This window comes from Podarcis bocagei, assembly GCF_964188305.1.
Source record: "Podarcis bocagei genome assembly, chromosome: 6".
In the NCBI taxonomy this organism is placed as follows: domain Eukaryota; kingdom Metazoa; phylum Chordata; class Lepidosauria; order Squamata; family Lacertidae; genus Podarcis; species Podarcis bocagei.
This window is the reverse complement of record NC_138130.1, coordinates 41,914,650-41,932,909: the sequence shown is the minus strand read 5'-3', so window position 1 is coordinate 41,932,909 and position 18,260 is coordinate 41,914,650. Positions and strand designations below refer to the sequence as shown.

General features: G+C 41.3%; 1 protein-coding gene across 3 annotated transcripts in view; it reads left to right on the top strand.

Annotated features, from left to right (window-relative positions):
• Positions 1 to 18,260, top strand: part of PHKA2 (phosphorylase kinase regulatory subunit alpha 2) — a 53,469-nt gene that overhangs the window by 20,164 nt on the left and 15,045 nt on the right. For 2 of the 3 annotated variants that reach the window (XM_081199410.1, XM_081199409.1), the window contains exons 15-28: positions 2,170 to 2,304; positions 4,180 to 4,289; positions 4,702 to 4,846; positions 5,852 to 5,930; positions 7,125 to 7,288; positions 8,515 to 8,688; positions 9,838 to 9,926; positions 11,553 to 11,686; positions 12,996 to 13,152; positions 14,421 to 14,500; positions 15,334 to 15,412; positions 15,530 to 15,659; positions 17,050 to 17,151; positions 17,265 to 17,383. In XM_081199410.1, coding sequence (XP_081055536.1) covers positions 2,170 to 2,304; positions 4,180 to 4,289; positions 4,702 to 4,846; positions 5,852 to 5,930; positions 7,125 to 7,288; positions 8,515 to 8,688; positions 9,838 to 9,926; positions 11,553 to 11,686; positions 12,996 to 13,152; positions 14,421 to 14,500; positions 15,334 to 15,412; positions 15,530 to 15,659; positions 17,050 to 17,151; positions 17,265 to 17,383 — 1,697 coding nt within the window. Of the gene's footprint in view, positions 1 to 2,169; positions 2,305 to 4,179; positions 4,290 to 4,701; positions 4,847 to 5,851; positions 5,931 to 7,124; positions 7,289 to 8,514; positions 8,689 to 9,837; positions 9,927 to 11,552; positions 11,687 to 12,995; positions 13,153 to 14,420; positions 14,501 to 15,333; positions 15,413 to 15,529; positions 15,660 to 17,049; positions 17,152 to 17,264; positions 17,384 to 18,083; positions 18,114 to 18,260 lie in introns of all 3 variants that reach the window. The other variant, XM_081199408.1, reaches the window with a different exon arrangement.

The following is an 18,260-nucleotide window of genomic DNA, read 5'->3' as shown; positions in this document are numbered from 1 at the left end:
CAGATCTCACACTCGTCAGTGTTCTAATACATAAATAAAATAGCAGTGGCAGCCAGTAAGAACGTTTGCTAGGAAAAACTACTGGAGGTCACTGCCTGGGGGAAATTGCCGTCCTTACTTTTCAGTGCTGGTAAGCAGTAGTGAGGGAAGTGGGTGGCGCTGTGGGTTAAACCACAGAGCCTAGGACTTGCTGATCAGAAGGCCGGCAGTTCAAATCCCCGTGATGGGATGAGCTCCTGTTGCTCGGTCCCTGCTCCTGCCAACCTAGCAGTTCAAAAGCATGTCAGAGTGCAAGTAGATAAATAGGTACCGCTCTGGCAGGAAGGTAAACGGTGTTTCCATGCGCTGCTCTGGTTCACCAGAAGTGGCTTAGTCATGCTTAGCGGCTTAGTCCACTGACCTGGAAGCTGTACGCTGGCTTCCTCAACCAATAAAGTGAGATGAGCGCCGCAACCCCAGAGTCGGCCACGACTGGACCTAATGGTCAGGGGTCCCTTTACCTTTACCTTTACCTTTAAGCAGTAGTGAAGATGCTGAGTGTTGCAGCCAGCACTGTGCAAAGCATATGTTGCTGTGTGGATACTTTCTCAGGCTGATGTTGTGCAGTTACCTGTTTTTGTTGGAAGGTCAGCAGTTTCACATTTGAGTTCATCAAGAGCTCTCAGAAGGGTACTATCGAAGCTCAGCTATTTCTTGATTTCTTTAATTTGTCAGGAAACCATCTTTGTTGTGTGCCTTACTACTTTAGCTTCCCTTCTTCAGAATGTCAGTTCAGACATGGCTACCTTCCCTGTGTCTTTTGCAGCGGAAATAGACCTTTGGCTTAATTAAGCAATCTATGGCTCTTTAAACTTTGACTGCAAAGGAAATGTTTAAAGTGCAATATGCAATGTGACATTAGATGGCAATGGTGAGCCTTATGGAAAATTCAATGTATTTTTAAAAATGCTTTGAAAAAAGCATTTTCAGAATATTTCCACCTCTCTCTCTCTCTGTTTGTTACTATGATATGTATTTTTTGTGTTTTATATTGTAAACCACCCTGTGGTCCTTGGATGAAGGGCAGTAAAATTTATTAAATAACTAATAAAAATAATAAAACTAAAAGCTGCAGGGAATTCATCTCTGCAATCTCCTTGGCACACCTTTTAACTTTCCTGTTGTCTAATGCTCCAGCCACTTCCCTAACTGGTTCCCTGCTTCTGAAGTAGTCAAACGGTATTACTGTATTGTTGTTGTTTCTTTTAGGGATATGCTTCCGAACTTCTTTACAGTTATTTCTTGTCCTCTTGCATTTTAGTGTCCAAGTTTATTTCCCTTTTTGTTCTTTTCACTTGCGCAAGTCTTCCATTTTCTGAAGGAAACCTTCATTGATTCTGCTTGTTAACTACTGTACTTTTCTGTCTATAAGACCCTTGTATAAGAACCCCCCCCCCCCATTTTGGGGGACTAAATTTTAAGAAAATGAGGGGAGATGGCCCAATGTTGTTGAGCCTCTCCCACGCAGCTGTGGGCAAGAAACACTCCCTAGATCGTTTCCCGTGCGCAGTGGCATCAGGTGAATTTGTGCTCCCCCCCCGCCCCAAAGAGCTGGTTGGTGGCTCACAGTTTCTCCCCTCCATGCAGCTGGGGGCAGGAAACACCCCCCAGATTGCTCCCCACTCACTGTGACATCTGGGGAAGCCGCACTTCCACCAACTGAATGGCTGGTGGCGCGGTGCTTCTCCCACCCCCCGCCATGCTACTATCCGTGTATTGGACAACCCCAGTTTTTTGACGTGATTTTTTAGTCAAAAAAACCTTGTCCAATACACGGAAAAATACAGTAAGTTGCTGTTGTCTTAGACTCAATGGTAGCTTTCTTGGTCAGTTTGGCATCCATTCTAAGCTGAGCTTCTATTATTGTAGTTTTAGATAAACTTCAGTATGTCCAAACATGTCTTTTTAATGTTCCCAAGTCTCAGGAAAGGAAACACCCATGTAGGATAGCTATATAACAACTTTCATCCTTCCTTGATTATCTTAGGCAGATAGGTGCAATGAAAAAAAATGTTGCTTATATCCTTCCTGAAGATTTGTGTATCTATAGTATAGTATTTCCAGATGACTTTTTTTTTTCTTCAGATATTGAAGTTTTGCTCTTTATTATAATTTTTTTCTCTTGTGCAGTAAATGTCATAGCAGAGACAAATGAAATTAAGAAGCTGTTGAAACACCATGGAATCCATGTTCAGAGCATTGCTGACATTAACCCGACCAGAGTTCAGCCAGCACGGATTCTGAGCAATCTGTATGCCAAGCTTGGTAGGTGATATGTAACAAAGGGATTGTGAAACCTTATCATTTGCTTACCCATTTTTGCTGCTCAATTCCCATGTCATTTTCTTGTTTGGAATGCAAGTTTAAAATCACATGCCATTCTGAAATTGTGGGGAAGTACAGTGGTACCTCGGGTTACATATGCTTCAGGTTACATATGCTTCAGGTTACAGACTCCGCTAACCCAGAAATAGTACCTCGGGTTAAGAACTTTGCTTCAGGATGAGAGCAGAAATCGTGCGGCAGCAGCGGGAGGCCCCATTAGCTAAAGTGGTGCTTCAGGTTAAGAACAGTTTCAGGTTAAGAACGGACTTCCGGAACGAATTAAGTACTTAACCCGAGGTACCACTGTATATGTATATACCTGTTTTAATTCTGAAATGTTAGCACAGTCCTAAGTTATGTAGGTCACCAAAGCACAACCTCCACATTCTCTGTGACTCATAATGTGCCCCTTATATGCTTTGTTGGAAACTCAGTTTCATTGCCTCCTGAATTTCCTTTTGTAAGGCACACCATATGATTTAAAGGGGAATGGAAGCATGCCTCTGGCTTCTCCACCAATGCTGCACTTGCCTCCTGGCTCCTTTTCCTCCAGCCTCTGTATCTTGAACAAGATTTGAAGAGGGAGCTGATGTAATTTTAAAAAAAATTAAAAAAATTCCCCTCATGCAGTTAAGCAATTCCATTCTGCAGGCACCTGATGACATAGGAGCCTCCATGAGCACAGCCACTCCTCCTTTCAGACTTTCATTCACTGTGTGGAAGTCAGGTTGGAGCCGGGAAAATGGGCACAAACATTGGCAGTGAGACACCTGTGTGGTCCCACCCCCTGTCAATCTCATCAAGCCCCTTCCTGTGTACACAGGAAGCTCCCCCTGTAGTTCCGAGCCCAGGCCTGAACACCAGTGTGCTGGATTATAGCAATTGCTTTTTTTAAAAAAAACCAACACAAATCTTTGCAACAGTACAGACTTCTATAGTAGATATGCTTTCATAAGCTTTTCTGTTACCATTTAATGATCAAGCAGATAAGAAAGCTGTTGAGTGTTGGCCAAGAAAATTCTAGCCATAGAGATTTTAACCATTCTTCTTAAACTTATCTAAATAAAGCCAGAAGAAAATATCAAAACACTATTTATGTAAAAAGTTTTTGGCCACGAAATAAGTAGAGCACTGCTTTCATTGATCTGACAAGAAATTGTAACGGAATTGGGCAAAAATGTTCTAATTGGGACTGTGTCGTGTGTGCAAATTGTTAGAAAAATAATTGGTATTAGAAGAACTAGGGAGAGGCTTGCAAATTTTATGCACCTCTTCTCTATGCCTACATATAGGCTCGCGGCCAATACAAAGCTTTTCTAATGTTAGTAACATTACCCTACTTGCTAATTCCACTCAAAAGGGTACTACAGTGGTACCTCGAGTTACAAACACTTTAGGTTACAAACTCTGCTAACCTGGAAGAGTTACTTCGAGTTGAGAACTTTGCCTCAGGATGAGAACGGAAATTGTGTGCCAGCGGCGCAGCGGCAGCAAGAGGCCCCATTAGCAAAAGCACGCCTCTAGTTAACAACATTTTCAGGTTAAGAACGGACCTCCAGAACGAATTAAGTCCATAACTAGAGGAATCACAGTACTGATTTCATGAATTAGGCAGTGCCTTTCCACGAAATTTCATGCTGAAGCAGTGCACTACTTGCTTTGCAAAAGAACAAGCCTTAAAGCCTTTTGGAATATAAGGAAAATGTTCATGATTTTTATGTTTTGCTTCCGACAGCAAAATGTTTACGGCTAATTTGTGTTGAATACAGTATAAGAGCAGAAGTAAATATTAGCTGTATTCTTTTGTCCTTCCAGGCCGCAACAAGAGCATGAAGCTGAGTGGAAGACCTTACCGACATATTGGTGTCCTGGGAACATCTAAGCTCTATGTTATAAGAAATCAAATATTTACTTTTACCCCACAGGTGAGCTTGGAAAGCTTTCTGTTTCCCAATTGCTGGTGAAACACTTTGCTTATTTACATATCCCTCCTTGATGTTATGTAGGCTGAACTGATGAAACTTGTATCAAACTCATTCCAGCCATTTACACACGGAAATGAAATAAAATAGGAATACTGATAAGCTCATCAGCTTTCCAAAAAAATTAAAACTAGTCTTGCTAATTACACAGGCCAGAAGTGAGCACATAGGGATGGGGATCTTCCTGATGTAGCTAGAGAACATCTCCCCATCAAGGATGGAGGAGAGCTGCAGGTGAAGTCATGGGGGCCCTCATCCCTGGGTTGTGATGGGCTTCCATAGAACTAATGGTAACAAAGCTTTTGCCGAGAAAGAAATCTATAAGCACTTGTCTTCAATTTGTTTTTCCTTCCAGTTTATAGATCAGCATCACTTCTATTTGGCTTTAGACAATCGGATGATTGTGGAGATGCTACGAACAGAGTTGGCTTATCTCACTTCATGTTGGAGGATTACAGGAAGACCAACCCTCACTTTCCCAATAACCAATACAATGCTCAGTCAGTAACATGTGACCTTTATCATATGACCTTGCATATTATGGTTGGACCCAGCTTTTTCTGAATGTTCATGCCATTTGCAATAGAAGCTTTTTTGTTATTGGTTTTACATTCCATACTGGATGATAAATAAGAGGCAGGGATAGATTCTATCCAACATAGAAACAAATGACTTTCTGAATATGCAAGACCACTTTTCAGGATAAAATTTTACATTAATCTGGCGTTTTTAAAAAAAAACACATGGGGGAAATTTGAAGCTGTGGCGTGTGTATTTAAGTTCCAAAATTATTATTATTATTATTTTGTTTCACTTTAAAGTGCTTTCCTCTCATCCATGGCCTTAGATTTGATGCTGCAAATAGCAGCAGCCTCTTTGAGCTGGAGTTCCCTAGCAACCGTGTTCCCCACTTATGGAAATAGCTACTGAGATATCCTTGTGTATCCTTACCCTGCTCTTCATAGGGGTACACCAGATTAGAGTGAAGATAAAAATATACAGTTCATGTAGTGAACAAGTACTCTGTGAGCATAGCACCAAAATGGGAGACCATCTCCTTTATAGAACCAAAATGGGAGACCATCTCCTTTACCAGGTGGGTCTGGAGAAATACGGTTTTCTGAAACCCGCTGCTTGTCTGTTTAGAATGATGACTGGCTAGATGGTCCACTGGTCTGGTATAAGTCAGCTTCCTTTGTTCCCAAACAGATTTAATAAGTGAAGCGGTAGTAAAACAGAATGCCAGTATATGGTGCACATTGGAACTCAGTAGGACTGAGTTAAAATGCCTATAGTCAAGATTTTCCCCCCTCCCCATCTTATGAAAGGGAAACTCAAACCAGTCAGCAATACACTTTAGGAGTTGCTAGTCCCCCCCCCCATTTTTTCTTTCGGTTATTTTATTTTTACAAAGTATTCCACATCGGATATGCTAACTTATTTTTAAAATGAGTTGATAAAGGAACCTATTGCCATGATGCATGTTTTGTTTTCCTCCTTTTTAGCCAATGATGGGTCTGACATTGATCCAGCAATTCTTGCCACAGTGAGAAAACTTGGGGATGGCTACTTTGGAGGGGCCAGGTAGGTGCCACAATCCCATTGACGCCTGAGGATATTCCTCTTTCTCTGGTTTCACAAAAACATATCATCAGACTATTGTGTTCTCTGTCTAGTGTTTCATAGGTTTGCCCCACTAGTCTCTTTTGAGGTTGTCACTGTGCTTCCCAAGTCATTTGTCATTGTAGACTTGTGCGTTAATCATGTTTGTTTTGTATGCTGTTGTGAGGGCAGGAAAAGTAGCATGCACATTAAAGGTAAAGGGACCCCTGACCATTAGGTCCAGTCGTGACCGACTCTGGGGTTGCGGCGCTCATCTCGCTTTATTGGCTGAGGAAGCTGGCATACAGCTTCCGGGTCATATGGCCAGCATGACTAAGCCGCTTCTGGCGAACCAGAGCAGCACACGGAAACGCCGTTTACCTTCCCACCGGAGCAGTACCTATTTATCTACTTGTACTGCGTGCTTTCGAACTGCTAGGTTGGCAAGAGCAGGGACCGAGCAACGGGAGCTCACGCCGTCGCGGGGATTCAAACCACTGACCTTCTGATCGGCAAGTCCTAGGCTCTGTGGTTTAACCCACAGCGCCACCTGCGTCCCTAGCATGCATTACCAGAGAGCAAATTGCATTAATGGAATTTAATTTTGTATAAATGCACATAAGTTTGTGGCATGGGAGTTACTAAAAAAACCAACAACTTGGCAGGTTGCACATCTACTCAATGGAAGTTGCTCTCAATTAAGCATGCACAGGCAAACCCTGTATTGCACGCATTCAAAGAACACACAACTATGCACACGTGGGCCTTTCTTCAGAACTGGAAGAGGTTGCAATGGGGGAAAGGTGGGCTTATGCATACTCTACTGACATGCACAATGACCTGGAAGGCAAGTCCCATTCAAATTGGGGGGTTGCCTGTATCGGATTGCAGGCTGAGTATCTCTCAAGCAGGGTGTGGTCTTGATGGCTATTCCTGTTGTTTCCCATAGCATCTAGTAATAGCATCTAGTAATCAAAGAAAGAGTGTCTGTCAGTATGGAGACCATTTAGCTATGATTGTGTAGAGCTGTGCTTCCCTCTTCTGCACAGTGCCAACAATAGTCAAAAACATAGCAAATGCTGATTATAGTGGGAAAACTTTTATATCTAGTGCAATAAGCATTCATATAAAATGATGTTCTTTTCTTCTTTGGCTGCTTTGATGTTTGCTCTTCAGGGTGAAGTTGGGCAAGTTTTCAGACTTCCTGACCACTTCATTCTATACAAACCTCAGCTTTCTGGACCCTGATTCTGATGGGAAGCTCTTTGATGATGACAATGAAGGTTATTCCAGCCCTGAAAGTGGATATGAACTAGATTATGCAGACTTCGGCAGCAAAGGTAGTACTGGTTTTGGTTTTTTAATGTTTCAAATTAAACACACACTTGCCAAGGTGAACACATCTCAAAGCCAGTGTCAGAGGAATATATTTTAAATCGGATCATAAAGGAATCGTTGGCTTTCTGGAAAGATTGATTTGCCCATACTGTTCTTGAAATTTGTATTTGGGGAATATCTAACAGCATGTTTTAACTGAAATGTACAAATACAGCCTGACAAAAGCCAGCTGAGTATTTTTGGTGGCATTTCTCTTGACTGAGGACAGTACTGTTCATGTTTCATCTAACTAACAGTGGACATATTTTTAAAATAATAATAATCAAACACTGTTATTTAAATGCTTGCATATTTTCAAGCTGCCTGGGATAAGTTTTGCATATAGAATATGTCTTCTATATTCATGTATTGTTGAATTGTATTTATTACTGAATTTGCTATAAATGCTGTTCTGTACTGCTGCGGGGGAAACTGTTGCCTTGCAGCCTTCTGATGAGGCTCATGGTATGCTGCTATGTCCAATTTCCTTATATCCTAGTCTCATTGTAGGATCTCTCTTGTTTCTGAGGACCCTCCCCCCCTTCCTCTGTGTGTGATTAGAGAGAAGTGTATAGACTGTAGCAACACAGTAGGGCCAGAGTGATGGAGGAATCACACTGATAGAAGTGGGACAGAAGAGGCCAGGAGTTGCAGAAGGCCACAGGGAGGAAGAAATGAGACTGAACAGAGATGGAGATCCGAGGGAGAAAAGGAGAAGCCTGGGAATTATGTTGGATTCGTTGTCCTGTTCCTAATTCCTTCACTAAGGAAGGGCTGGGAAGTTAACCTTTTCCTGAACAATAGAAGATGATGATGATATTGTGAGCATCTGTAGCAGTTGTAGATGAGCAGGGTACATGTGAATGGTGTGTGAGATTCGTGCACAACTGTCAACACGGGGGCTATTTTCGGCCCAGGAGGGGGGGTTGAGGTGGATTTACATGTGCTCGTCGACACGCACGAAGATCCGGAATGCAACCCCGTGCAAACGGGGAGTTCCTTGCATTGCCTTGCCATGGCCTGAAACATTTAATCATTGTATTGTTTTCTTTAACAAATGACAGTGATTATTTACTATTATTGTTTTACCTATATTGTTTTTCCAATGCCAAAAGGTGATGTCAGTCAGAAGGAAGTAAAGTTCCAGTGTCTCTTTCAAACTGATTTCCTTTTGAACCTGTTTTGACAGAATCCCAGGACGAACTGGACCAGTATATAAACACAATGTTACAGAGCACTGCTCTTAAATCACACTTGCCTCCGATATCAAAAACATCTGGTTCAAGCTATGTGTTTAGTGCTGCTCATTCTACCAGAGAAATACTGTCAATCATGGCCAAGACGAAGGGTCTGGATGTTCCCAGTAAGTTTTTACAGCATTTTGAGTTTTATAACATTTCACAGATGAAATGCCTGTAAATGCTAAATTGATGCTAAAGCTAAGAATAGTGTTAAAACGGTTAGTCCACGCTAATTGTAGTTACCAAGAAATATTCCTTATAGCACAATTCCTTTGAAATAATGTTTAATTTTCTGTGTAACGGACAATTAGCTTGTCATCACTGAAGCTCTGAAGTTGAAGTGGACATTATGATGGCATGTACAAATGGGACAATTTGCAACCAATTTCAGTTGTCAAAAGTTCTCAGTAATAAGCATCACATTGTGACCACATGTGTAAAGTCAAGAATAAAAATTGAAAGCTACAGAGAACTCTCTAGTCTACTGAGCTGATGAATAAGGGAGATAAATGCATAATCAGATTGTAAATGATGAAAAAAACACGAATCTGAAGGAGAGAATATGTCGTGAAATATTTCTAAAAATCATCATTACTGTTGCCAAGGGACATCATGGGTCAATAGGTGCTGTACTTCATTTGCGAGGTGCTAAAACCTAGAAATACAGTGAAAATTGGGACAGAACTTGATAATTAACTGCAAATTGCACAGAGTATTAGTTGGATATACTAGGGAGAAAAAGTGAAATTTTCTGCAATGTGAACATGCCTTTAAAGGGTATACACACTTGATGCTTAGCATTCTGTCCTGTGTTGAACCAAAGCACGCTGACATTAACTTCTGCATTTTAAGATACTATCTTTCTCCAGACCTGAGACGTGTTAGCATATTACAATGATTGCTGATTTCAGGTGGGAGAAATAGAGAGATTAACTGGATGTTACATATTTTTTTTCTTCCTACTTGGGAAGGAAGTGAGTTGGAGAAGAGGAGGGGAAAGGATACTTAGCCCTTTCCCTACTTCCTTCTTAAGCGCTGCTGCCCTGGACTCTTTTGGGATAAAGGGCAGGGTATAAATTTAATGAAATATATCAACATTCTGAATTGCCCCCCTCAAAGTATCTTTCTCTGTTCCAGTGGTGTTGGTTACACGTATTTTCTTGTACTGCACAACTAGGTCCTTAATATAATGTTTTAGTATCCGAAACACTGTGGGCTCTTACAATAGCACTTCTGTGTACTTAGAATGACCTGGTTTGTTTGTTTCCCAGATGTTTCGATGTCTTTGCCTACAAAGGTTTTGAACACCCACCGGAAATCTCTGAACCTTGTTGACTCACCACATTCACTGGTGGACGAAGTAAGCCATTGCAATGTTCACATTTGGATAGCATAGTGACCTACCTCTTTGTTTACCGTTTTAATCAATAGAAGTAGCTGAAAAACAAATATATAATGTTTCACTTGTGCATCATTGAAACAGTTTATTTTATTTAAAACATTTGTACTCCACCTTAAGGAGTCCAAGGTGACTGACAGAAAAATAAAGCCCTAATTTAACAATGCAACATATTGGTTCCAGAAACATAAGAACACTAAAATATGGCGGCAGCAATCAAAGTTACTGGGTTGCATCCAGTGGTGTCCATGCACAATGGGACTTCTTCCTCTGCTCATTCTTCTTCCAGAGCAGACTTGGGGGGGGGGTGCTTGAGGGACTGTACAGGGGAGGAGAGGAAGGGGAAGCCCCATTGTGTTATTGGAACTCTGCTCATACAACATGGGAACCCATTCCAATCCATTGAAATCAGCAGATTAAATCCAATACACTAGAATAACCATCTACAAACCAGAAGGTTTTTTCATAGGGAAGATTATTACTAGCTTCTGGAAGGCTCTTCAATAGTTATTGAACCGAAATTGTTCCTGCAAAAAAGGAGTATTAAAAAAGTGCAAGAATGCCTGAAAAAAGGAGGTGGAATCACATTAGTATGGTGTGGGAAGTAAGTGGAAATATTGCAGCGTTGTAATCTATTGCTCGGATGTTAATTCAGTGGTCAGTTCAAGAAGCAGAGGCAGCCTTCAGAAAGCTTGTTCCTTGCTTCCTGACAAAAGAGCTGTTAGTTCCTTGCTTTCAGACCACACCAGGACTAATGATACATAATTGAATCTTCGTAACTGCAGCAAATGCAGGCTGGATTCCCTGAGTCCAGGAGGACTGCATTCTAGCTCCTGCAGAATTGCTCAGCACACAGCTCATTTATTTGGGGCGTGCAAAACAGCAGACACATGGCTTGAGTACACATTGCAGCCCTATATTTTTGGAATTTTTGGAATTAGAGACTCCCTCCCCATTTGATTTTCACTTCTCTTCTGCTTCAAAGCAAGGAGGTCACCCTACACATGTATAGCCCAGCCTGCTTACTGTTTGAAGGCCCATGGGTATTAAATGCAAATATTATTTTAAAAGACAAAACTAATATTGTTTGAATCTCTTTTTTATTTAGTTACCCAGTGGTGTTTTGTTTTTTTTAAGCACACACTTTAGAACTTCCAGCCGACTCCCTTTTCATCCACATACCTGGAGTAAAGTTAGTTAAACAAAATGTAAAAAGCGTTCAGAAACACTATGTCTCAATTCTGTACAGTGGTACCTCGGGTTAAGAACTTAATTCGTTCTGGAGGTCCGTTCTTAACCTGGAACTGTTCTTAACCTGAGGTACCACTTTAGCTAATGGGGCCTCCTGCTGCCGCCGTGCCACAGCCACACGATTTCTGTTCTCATCCTGAAGCAAAGTTCTTAACCCGAGGTACTATTTCTGGGTTAGCGGAGTCTGTAACCTGAAGCATCTGTAACCCAAGGTACCACTGTAATTGCATTTATGTGCCCCATCGTTTCCCAGGGAGTAATGATAGCTAATGAGTTACAGAGCAACTCAGGCCTTTTTTGACTTTTGGTCATTTAAAGTTTGTCTTTGATTAATAGGAGCCGGAGGCTGTTCTTCAGTTGCCAAAAGATGCTCACGGCGATTTGGACTGTGTGAAATTAGTAGAGCAGTTAAAGGAATGTCCCACTTTACATGACCAGGCAGATATATTGTACATCCTGTATCTAATAAAGTAAGTTTCCTAGTATCTTTGTAGCAAAGTTTGTTTATTTTTAAATGGTGGCATTTCTAGGAAGTAAAAGCGCCCAGCTGTATTAATGTTATGTGGGATTGTTGTTGTTCATGACCCTGACAACTGTGACCTCCCTTACGGCAGGGAAAGTGGCCCTCCAGATGGATGATTCCAACATCCGTCAGTCCCAGCCAGCATAGCCAACAGTCTAGGATTATGGGAGTTGGACTCCAACATCTGGAGTGCCACAGGGTTCCAGCTTCTGACATGGGTTTCAGCCTTCAGATTACTGTTATGTGTTCCTAATGTTTTATTACAAGGTTTTCATTTCCCATTCTTTTGCCTTTTAGCACACCCACAAAATTGTTTGAAGTGCTGTCTAGTTTCTAGTCAGATCTTCTGTATTAATGTTTGCAGAGCTGATCATTCCACTTGTCACAGTGCAAGATGCAGCAGGACATCTGGCTCCTGTTTTCGTATGTGGCTATTTTAGGGTTGATGCTACATTCATGCAAAGTTCTTTTGAGCGGTAAATGGGATTTTATTTTGCAATAAACTAAAAAATACAGGCTACAAAAAACCACACACATAACAAAAGTACTTTAAAAATTAAGGAACGTGATGATTACTCTCGTTAACATATCTTGCATATGTTTGTAGGATGACTTAAATATCATAGTAAGGAAAAGTATAGGCTTCTGTACTTGGTTGGAATTTGATCAGAAGCTTGAAGGGCAACTTCGTAGAAATAAGTGGGAATCATGATGCCATAATATCTATTTTTAATTTTTGCTTCATTTCTTTTAGCTGGCTGAATAATCATTGTATGTTATCACAGTCTCTCGATTTTTATTATTCTGCTGCTGTGGAGTTCCAGTTATATGCTGTACATGGCTTGACTGCTATATATTTCTGCTTAAGAAAGTTATGAAGGCACTTGAGGCTACTACGTTGCTGAAGCTATGCAGGTCTGAGTTTGGCAGTGTCTGGGTGGCAGATCACTTGGGAACCAAGCATATGTCACCTTGGATTCCATGAAGGAAGCAGGAAGAGACATAAATGTAATAAAATTAAACAATGTCTTACATTTATGTTTCACCTCTTTCCCATCATGGAGGGATCCAGGGTCATTAGGTTCAAAATGACGAAGCATCGCTTTAGAACTCCAGTCTAATATAGAGTTCTTGCAACTTCTACACACTTTCAGCTATTTCCCTTATTTCTACAATGAAAATGTCGTGTGTGTGTGTGTAATAGATATGTATTAGTTTATAAGTACATCTAACCATGTATGGTTTTATATTTTAAGAGGCCTTGACTGGGAAACATGTCTCTATGGCCAGTGTGGAATCACAGTTCATTGTCTTCTCAATGAGCTCTACAGCAAAGCAGGCCTGAACCAAGAATGGGGGCTGATCCGCTACATCTCTGGCATACTGCGAAAAAGAGTGGAAGTCCTAGCTGAGGTGCGGAACAAGTATATAGCATTAATTTATTTACTAAATTTGTATCCCGCCCTTCATCCAAAGATCACAGGACATAAAAAAGACATGAAATGAGAATACAAAATACATAACAGAACAAAAACAAAAAATACCCCACCTCCCACAAACACATTTAAAAGGCCATAAAATGTTAACCAACCCAAGGCCTTACCTGTTCCATTTGCTCTTCTTTTTGTCTTTGGGTGTGGGGATACGTATGCTTTTGCTACTGGAAGAATGTGCCTGCAACATGTTTTGCAACTCGTTGCTAGGTTTTATTTATTCTAAAAAAGATGGGTTGTGTCCAACTAAGTAACACGCAGAGTAGACCCACTGAAATCAATGAACTAGGCTACTAACTTAAGTACATTAATTTCACTTAGCCTATTGTGTGCGTGACTTAGTTGGGAGCAACTCATTTGCTTTACTATTACAGTGGACTCCCAGCAGTTTCCCATCCAGATTCATACACCCAGTTTAACTGTAGCAAGGATGGGGAGCCAGTGCCCCCCCCCAATACTCCTGCGCTCCAACTCCCATCAGCCTCAAGCAGCCAGTGGTCAGGAACTCTAGTCCAGTATCATCTGCAGGGCCACAGATATATATCCCTGACTTGCGCGTGTGTGTGTGTCCCCGCATCTCTGAGCTATAGGAAGCTTGCACTTCAGCTCCTAAGGCCAGATCTTTTTAGATATGTACACTTTTAATCCACTGAATTTTAGATCTGCTTTTTGTGAAGGTATGCCTCTGATTGCACTGTTGCCGCTGAATTTCTCCTACTGCTTTTATGCTGGCAATTATTGTTACTATAAGTAGATAAATTGACCCATGGAATAAAGGCTGTCATAACAGTTTTAAGTGCGGGTGGAAATCATATTTAGACACACACACACACACACACACACACACACACACACTGCATCTTGAGACATTTGCTTTTAGAACTGTACACATGTGCACTGAAACACCTTAAAATGTCCTCACTGGGCACTACATCTTTCCTGACTGACAGCAAGCAGGATGATTGATCAGTCACCTCGCTATAGTTTCTCTGTCCTTGTTACAGGTACAATAAATGGTGCTTCCTCTTTATCTAATTAGTGCTACAGAATAGGCATCTAAAAGAAGACTATGCTGGTTGCTGCATATATGGGTTCCTGCAATATCTTTGAATTTAAAATAAGACAGTGTTGGTTGTTGTGTAATTAAGAGATCAATCTCACCACTTCTCTCCTTTTATCCTGTGCTAGGCATGCACGGACCTCCTGTCACACCAGAAGCAACTTACAGTAGGACTGCCACCTGAGCCACGTGAAAAAACAATAACAGCGTAAGCATTCATCACCTTTATAGCCTTATTTATCACACTTTCTGTGGCTTCTCTAATTGTCGTCTTCTTGTATATTGTGAAATAATATAGTTAGAATGAATAACACAGCCTTAATTTACTGGGTATTTTTAATGTGTGTTTTTTTAGTTGTAAATTGTACAGGATTTTGAGAAACAACAAATAGAAATGTAGTTAAATACCGTATTTTTCGCTCTATAACACGCACCAGACCACAAGACACACCTAGTTTTTGGAGGAGGAAAACAAGAAAAAAAATATTCTGAATCTCAGAAGCCAGAACAGCAAGAGGGACCATCCACTGCACAGTGAAAGCAGCAATCCCTGTTGCTGTTCTGGCTTCTTGGATAGCTGTGCAGCCTGCATTCGCTCCATAAGACGCACACACATTTCCCCTTACTTTTTAGGAGGGAAAAAGTGAGTCTTATAGAGCAAAAAATACGGTAATTATAAAAGAGACATTGGTCCTCTTTGGCAAGGCTGGACCCGAACAATATATTATGCAGGACCTTAGCAAGTTTGCTAGAAATCTTTAGATGTGGGAATGGTACAGTGGGAATCTAAGAGTAAAGGCAATCTGGGGGAATGGGATCAGCAGCAAGGTTGTGACTAGATGATCAAGGAATAACCCGCATGAAGAGGATCCCCATTTTTCTCCATGTGGATGTAACTGTGAAGTCACCACAACATTCTCATGAGCCACTGGGTAGTTGTCCTAGGAGAATGGCACATATACACACATAAACACCAGAGAGGATTGTTGGTGGCAAATATAGCATCCTCGCAGTCTTTAATCAATGGTCCATTTTCTCTAGGCCTTTGCCACCTGAGGAACTAAGCAAACTCATATATGAAGCCAGTGGTCAAGACATCAGCATTGCGGTTCTTACTCAGGTAATGCAAAAGGAAGCCTTTGGATGCCTTGAAGAAACAGCTTTGTTTCTCTCACCGTGTTGCAGTTTTCATAAATGCTCTTTTTTCCCCTTCTGCCATCTTCATCCCCCATAACAGGAAATCATGGTGTACTTGGCTATGTATGTCCGGTCACAGCCCAGTCTATTTGCAGAGATGCTCAGGCTCCGCATTGGACTCATCATTCAAGTGATGGCCACAGAACTTGCTCGCAGCTTGAATTGTTCCGGTGAGACCAGTTTTGTTGCCACAAGCCAATAACAGAACAGTCCATGAGTGATGCCCCACTTGCAGTGGATGAATCCAAAGCAGGATGACTGTAGGTGTGATTGATACCGTATTGGCCCGAATATAAGCCGCACCCAAATATAAGCCGCACCTTTAAAATTCCACAGGCACTCACACCCATTCAGTTTTACCGCATGTCTGTTTCAGCAGCGATATCGTAAAAGCTTATTTTTGTAAGGTTGCAAATTTCAGCCGCACTTTAACTTTTCACGGTTGGAATTTGGGGGAAAAGTGAGGCTTATATTCAGGCCAATACGGTATATAGAGAGTTTGTGTGTGCGCTTCTGAAAGGGAATCGGAGGTGATGGTAGAGAGAGGGAGGATGGCATTCAATGCTGTGCAAGTGACAAGCCTTCAAAACTGGCTCTGGAGGGCTAAGGGACCCTCTGCAGCAGATTTGATTCAGAGCACTGCTGGAAGACAGTGCACAGTAGCTAGAGATGGTGATATTAATGCCACGTTCATTAATAAACGTACAAAATAGTAATAATATATAATAAGCTGCTACAGTTTTAAGATCTTCCACCAGCAGAATATCTGTAGGATTGTTTTAATAGAAATCAGGATGAATTTGCAGCATAATGCTAGAGTTAAATGTTGCAATCTGATCCATGTTTACTCAGAAGTCAGTCCTGCCATATTCAATGGGAGTTTTCCCCAGGCAACTATGCATAGAATTGTAGCCTAAGTTTGTTCTATTGGTTATTTTGCCTTTGTTTTGTGTCTGTGAATTGGGCAGGTATCATTTTCTTAAAAAGCACCCTCAGGGATTTGCTTTTTGTTCCTGCATTTCTTCCGTATGCTCAACAAAGTCTGCTCCAGATGCCATGCGTTTTTATTCTTTAAGTATGAAAAGCCCCAGGAAAACAATCATGTTAAACTGCATTTAGCTGATTGACAGCAAGGGCTCATTGTCTGCCATCCCACTTTCAGGAGCTGGGAAAGAAGATATTTTAAGATAGATGATTATCTTCACTGTGGTTCTGTAGATGAACTTGAGACCTGTGACTCAGAAGTGAGAATGCTGCAGCGATATACATAGAGGAGAAAGGGTGCTATTTATCCCCTTCGGTGTAAAACAAAGCCTTTTTGTACTAATGCAATTTATGTGGGCTTGTCAGAGGGGAGAAAGCCAGGAAAAGTACCCAGCTGAAAAAGACCACACTGGCTACTTACCTTTCATTAAGTGATATGGGCTGAAGGCAGAGCTTGCCATTAATTTGGTAAGCTGAGAAATAATAATGGAGCCGTTCATTAAGTGATCTGTGCTACTGACAACTTGCTCTCCTGCAACAGCAACTGCATTGTCCTTATTGCTTTCCCTTATATAGGTGAAGAAGCCTCCGAAAGCTTAATGAATCTAAGCCCCTTTGATATGAAAAATCTCCTCCATCATATTCTCAGTGGGAAAGAATTTGGAGTCGAAAGGAGCAGTAATACACTTTTTCTTCTAAGTGCCATTTTCAAAATTACTTTTGTTCGTGTTTCATTTTTTGGTAACAAAAAAATAATTTTTTTCTTCTTCCTTCCCCTCCCTCTCCCTAAGTGCGTCCTCTCGATTCTTCAACATCAAGCCCTGCTATATCTATCCATGAAGTGGGTCATACGGGAGCAACGAAAACGGAACGAAGTGGCATCACTAGGCTGAAGAGTGAGATGAAGCAGGTGAGCTCCTGTCTCTGCATTTCCTTCCAGGCACCTTTAGGGACTAGCTCGTGAGAGCTCATTTCTCTCTGGTGGCTACAGCGAACCACTCACTTTGATCTACCTCTGCTTAATCTGAGAGCATATCCTGCTAGGGTCCAAAGGGGCTGTGCGAGAGCTTCCACAGCCAACCCAAGATATTTCAGCCTGTCATGACTGCTAGAAAGCTGCTCCTTAATAATAATAATAATAATAATAATAATAATAATAATAATAATTAATAAAAAGCAGGGAATGGCCACTCACCTGTTCCTGAGGGGTGTTGTGAGGATCACATGGGGAATTAGAGAACCACGTGCAGCACCTTGAGCTTGAATAAGAAAGGAAAGAGAAGGGAAAGGAAGGATGGCCTGTCACTTAATGCATTTGAGGCATGTTCAGAAGACACTTGTCAAGTCCTCTATCCTTAAAATACACATAAAGCCCAGCCCGCCCTATCTCATATTTCTTACAAACCATTTGAAAAAGGAAGGCACTAGTGGTGGTTTTATATCTTAGTTAGGAGGTAGTAGCTCACATCTTTCATCCATATGAGACCTTAATTGCCGGTACTGAGCAGCGAAAACATTTCACGTTATTTTGTGTCTGTTTGTGTTGCTTGTTTGCAGCATCTGCTTTCACCATTTACAGGTTTTTTTGTTTGTTTCGTTTTTCATTCTAGAGACATTGGAGGCTAAGTAGTAGCGAACAGGTGAAATGAAAGTGACACGTGTGTGCATATCAAGTTGCTAAATTTGCATGCTGGAAGTGCATATATGCATTTTGAGACGAGTGCACGGATAGGCGTTAGAACACATATTTAAACCGTCAAGTTGAAAATGACTAATGTGCTTGTGTG